A 5,420-nucleotide genomic window follows, 5' to 3' on the forward strand; every position below is an offset into this window, starting at 1 on the left:
GAGGTTGCAGTGAGCCGAGATTGTGGCACTGCACTCCAGCCTGGGTGACAGCATGAGACTCGGTCTCAAAATAATAATAATAATAATAAATATACAATGTTTACTTTATTATTTATTTATTTTTAGACAGGGTCTAGCTCTACTGCCCAGACTGGAGTGTAATGGTGTGAGTTTGGCTCACTGCAGGCTCAAGTGATCCTCCCACCTCAGCCTCCCAAGTTGCTGAGACTACAGGTGCTCACCACCATGCTGGGCTAATTTTTGTATTTTTTGTAGAGATGAGGTCTTGCTATGTTGCCCAGGCTGGTCTTGAATTCCTGGGGTCAAGAGATCCTCCCTCCTTGGCCTCCCAAAGTGTTGGGATTATAGGCGTTAGCCACTGTCCTGGGCCTACAATGTTTACTTGGCCCTGAAACTTGAGAACCTAACCTCCCGGATAGGATGGGTCCACACTGTCTATGTATTTTCTCATTTAACGCTCATAACCACCCCCATGCCAGCAGGTAATGTATTATATCACCATTTCACCAAGATCTAAACCAGTCCTGAGAGCCACCCAACACTGTCACATGCCCATGGCGCCACCCAACACTGTCACATGCTCGCTTTTCGTATTTAACCTGGTCATTTCCTGGAGGGCAGGGATGGTGGCAGATGCATCGCATAGCCTAGCACCTCCTGGCCCCAGGAGGCCTGGGGAACCCACAGAACTGAGCAGCCCAGCACCTCGATCAACAGCCCCCTTCACCATCACTCTCCTCTCTTCTCAGATAGATGGAGTGAAGTTCAGTTAATTCCATAGCCTTTTAGGAAGAAGCAGAGCCCACAACACAAAGCCAGCCCATGCAAGAGCAACAAGGCCTGTCTGCAAGTCAAAGGCCACCAGCCTCTGTGCACAAGAGCTTTCTTGCATCAGTTCCAAAACTCAAGCATTAGCTGGGTCAGGAGTAACCATACCCAGAGAGCCACAAAGAGTCCCAAGGAATTTTGTTAAGCTATCTAAGTAAAACCCCCTTACCTTCTGGCCAGCCCGAAGTCGATGATCTTAATTTGATGTCCTGTCTGATTGACGCACAATATGTTCTCCGGCTGGGAAAGAAAGAAGTCTGCTTAGCCTAAGCAATAGCTGAGGAGGTCTGCAGCTGCCACACTTGTCTATAGGCCTCTGTTTTCCAGCCTTCAAGGGACATAAATGGCTCAGGGCAGCCCTGCAAGGGCTGGATAGATAATGGAAATACATGAAGGGACTGGCGAGACAATAAGGATTGGCGTGGACTGTGGGGAACTGGAGGCTCCCAGCCTGTGTAAAGGGACAACACTACCCAATCCCAGACACTGGTCACCAAGTAGGAATGTAGGCACAACGCCAGAGTTTCTCAGTCCTCAAGAGAAGCCGAGAATTCAGGGGTGTTTTTTTGTTGTTGTTGCTGTTGTTGTTTTGGTCAGTTTTGTTTTTAATTAAAAAAACAGAGATGGGGTCTCACCATGTTGCCCAGATTTGTCTCGAATTCCTGGGCTCAAGAGATCCTCCAGCCTCAGCCACCCAAAGTGCTGAGCATACAGGCATGAGCCACCATGCCCAGCTAGGAATTCAGGTTTTTATGTGAAAATTCCATGCTTTTAAATGTTAACGACTAAATGAAACCTAAACTCATGTCTCAGAGCCCAACAGAATACCTCTGTGAGGTATAATTGGCCCATGAACTGCTTGTATGGAACTACTGGTTTGGGGGTGGGTTCCCAACCCTGGCTGTATATTGGAATCATCAGGGGAGCTTTTAGAATCTCAATGTTATACTGGAATGCTAAGAGAATTAAAAAAAAAAAGAAAAAGAAAAAGAAAAAATCCCAGTGCCCAGGTCTCAACCCTGACCAATTACATCAGAATCTCTGGGGTGAGACCAAAGCATCACTGGTTGGTTAAGGAGAGCAGAGCTGCTGAATGTCCAGCTGCCACTCTGCAGTGACAGCTGTGGCCCATGGCATGAGGGTGGCAGCCTTGGCACGCCTCTCCTCTTACAGCATTTGGATCAGCTCTGAGGCCCTGAGGGAGTCTGGAAGGATGCTCTCTGCTCATGCATGACAAATTTGGGGGTATGTGTGTTGGGGGTTTGGGGAGAAAAGCTGAATGAAGATGTAGGGTTTATGATAGACAGGACTTAGCAGACCCAGGGTCCAGTGCCTGAGGTCTAGGGGCTCATTACCTGGTTCTGTAGCCCTAGATGAGTCCCTCCCCATTCCTGAAGACTCAACGTCTCCATATGTAAAACGGGAGTAATAACCTCTTCCTGTCTGCCCCTCAGGAGGGTGTGAGGATAAAAAGACATAACATGCATGAAACACTTTACAGCTTCCAAAGCAAATGTCAGCTACTGCTTCTCCCAACAGAAGCTTTCATTGTTATTTATGTTACAATGAGGTTGTACAATTCCTTCAGAAAGGTGTGAGAGAGTGGTGTTTAAAAATCTCTATGTCTTCTGTATAAGATCTAGAATAACACTGTCTGATAAAAATACAACACGAAGGCCGGGCGCGGTGGCTCAAGCCTGTAATCCCAGCACTTTGGGAGGCCGAGACGGGCGGATCACGAGGTCAGGAGATCGAGACCATCCTGGCTAACCCGGTGAAACCCCGTCTCTACTAAAAAATACAAAAACTAGCCGGGCGTGGTGGCCGGCGCCTGTAGTCCCAGCTACTCGGGAGGCTGAGGCAGGAGAATGGCGTGAACCCAGGAGGCGGAGCTTGCAGTGAGCTGAGATCCGGCCACTGTACTCCAGCCTGGGTGACAGCGAGACTCTGTCTCCAAAAAAAAAAAAAAAATTACAACACAAGCCACATATATAGTAATTTAAAGTTTTCTAGTATGCACATTTAAAAGGGTCAAAAGAAACAAGTGAACTTAAATTTTATAACATTTTAAGTAATACAAATAATACTGATTTTTTCCATAAAACTCACCTTTTTTGGGGTGGGGGTGGGGATAGCATTTCACTCGTCGCCCAGGCTGGAGTGCAGTGACACAATCTCAGCTCACTGCAATCTCCGCCTCCCGGGTTCAAGTTGTTCTCTTGCCTCAGCCTCCCAAGTAGCTAGGATTACAGGCATGGGCCACCACGCCCAGCTAATTTGTTTGTATTTTTAGTTGAGACAGGTTTCACCATGTTGGCCAGGCTGGTCTCAAACTCCTGACCTCAGGTGATCAGCCTGCCTCGGCCTTCCAAAGCACTGGGATTACAAGTGTGAACCACCTCGCCCATCCAGAACTCACCATTTTAAAGTGTGCAATTCATTGATTTTTAGTATATTCACAGAGTTGTGCAATGATATCACTATCTAACTTTGGAACATTTTCATCACCTCAAAAAAAGAAAACCCATACCCATCATCAGTCTCTGTCCATTCTCCCCTTACTTCCCATGCCATGGCAATCACTAATGTCCTCTTTCTCTGTGGATTTGCCTATTCTGGACATTTCATATAAACAGAATCATAAAACATATGGCCTTTTGTGTCTGATTTATTCCACTTACCAGAATGTTTTCAAGGTTTATCCATGTTGTGTAGCAGGTATCAGCACTTCATTCCTTTTCATGGCTAAATAATATTCCATTGTATGGATTAGACCATATTTTGTTTATCCATTAACTAATAAAGTTAATGAACATTTGGGTTGTTTACACTTCTGGCTATTATAAATAATGCTGCTAAAAACATTTGTGTACAAGTTTTTGTGTCAACTTATGTTTTAATTCTCTTAGGGGTATACCTAGGAGTAAAATTGCTGGGTTATATGGTAATTCTATGTTTAGCATTTTTAGGAACTGCCAAACTTTTTAAAAAGTGAATGCACATTTTACAACCCACCAGCAATGTATGAGGGTTCCAATTTTCCCATAGCCTAGCTAATGCTTTTTTTTCTTTTTGAGATGGGGTTTCACTCTTGTCACCCAGGCTGGAATGCAGTGCCTTGATCTCTGCTCACTGCAACCTCCGCCTCCCGGGTTCAAGTGATTCTCCTGCCTCAGCCTCCCAAGTAGCTGGGATTACAGGCATGTGCCACAACACCCAGATAATTTTGTATTTGTAGTAGAGATGGGGCTTCTCCATGTTGGTCAGGCTGGTCTCAAACTCCAGACCTCAGGTGATCCACCTGCTTTGGCCTCAAAACAAACAAACAAACAAACATTTGGTACAATTCACCAGTGAAGCCATATGGGCCTGGGCTTTGCTTTGTGGATAGTTTTTGATTACTAATTCAATCTCTAATTGCTATAGGTCTATTCAGATTTTCTATTTCTTCTTGAGCCAGTTTCACTAGTTGGTGTCTTCCTAGAAATTTGTCCATTTCATCTAGGTGTTATGACTTATTGGCATATAATTTTTTATCATATTTCTTTTTTTTTTTTTTCTTTTTTTTTGAGACGGAGTCTCGCTCTGTCGCCCAAACTGGAGTGCAGTGGCCGGATATCAACTCACTGCAAGCTCCGCCTTTCAGGTTCACACCATTCTCCTGCCTCAGCCTGCCGAGTAGCTGGGACTACAGGCGCCTGCCGCCTCGCCCGGCTAGTTTTTTTGTATTTTTTAGTAGAGACGGGGTTTCACCATGTTAGCCAGGATGGTCTCGATCTCCTGACCTCGTGATCCGCCCGTCTCGGCCTCCCAAAGTGCTGGGATTACAGGCTTGAGCCACCGCGCCTGGCCCGTATTTCTTTATAATCCTTTTTTATTTCTGTAAGACCAGTAGTAATGTCCCCTCTTTTATTCCTGATTTTAGTCACTTGCATCTTCTCTTTCTCTTGGTTAGTATAGCTAAATATTTGCTAATTTATTGATCTTTCTAAAGAACGAACTTTGGTTTTAATGATTTTCTCTATTTTTTTCTGTTTTTTATGCTCCAATTTTTATTTCCCTCATTCTGATTGCTTTGAGTCAATCAGACTCAAAGAACTTGCTGTTATTTTTCTAGTGTCTTTTTCCCCCCTTTGAAACAGGGTCCTGCTCTATTGCCCAGGCTGGAGTGCAGTGGCACAATCATACCTCACTATAGCCTCCAACTTCTGGGCTTAAGCAATCTTCCTGCCTCAGCCTCCCAAGTAACTAGGACTACAGACATGGCTAATTAAAAATAATTTTGTTTTCTAAAGACAGGGTCTCACTATGCTGCCCAGGCTAGTCTCAAATTCCTGGCTTCAAGAAATCCTCCTGTCTTGGCCCCCTAAAGTGCTGGGATTACAGACTAATAATATATTTTATTTAACTGGATATATCCAAAATTTTATCATGTCAATAGGTTATCAGTATAAAAATATTGATGTGATTGTGTCCATTCTTTTTCATATTGTCTTTGAAATCCATTTGAAATCCAGTGTGTATTTTACATCTACAGTGTATCTCAATTCATACCTTAAGTTTCCATCAGA

The 5,420-nt window shown here is 44.4% G+C and overlaps 1 protein-coding gene across 1 annotated transcript in view; it reads right to left on the bottom strand.

Annotated features, from left to right (window-relative positions):
* Window positions 1-5,420, bottom strand: part of MYLK3 (myosin light chain kinase 3) — a 43,004-nt gene that overhangs the window by 13,103 nt on the left and 24,481 nt on the right. The window contains exon 9 of the mRNA XM_011961658.1: window positions 1,019-1,089. Within this exon, the coding sequence (XP_011817048.1) occupies window positions 1,019-1,089 (71 nt within the window). The remainder of the gene's footprint in view (window positions 1-1,018; window positions 1,090-5,420) is intronic.

The sequence above is a fragment of the Colobus angolensis genome, unplaced genomic scaffold (assembly GCF_000951035.1).
Source record: "Colobus angolensis palliatus isolate OR3802 unplaced genomic scaffold, Cang.pa_1.0 Scaffold561, whole genome shotgun sequence".
In the NCBI taxonomy this organism is placed as follows: domain Eukaryota; kingdom Metazoa; phylum Chordata; class Mammalia; order Primates; family Cercopithecidae; genus Colobus; species Colobus angolensis.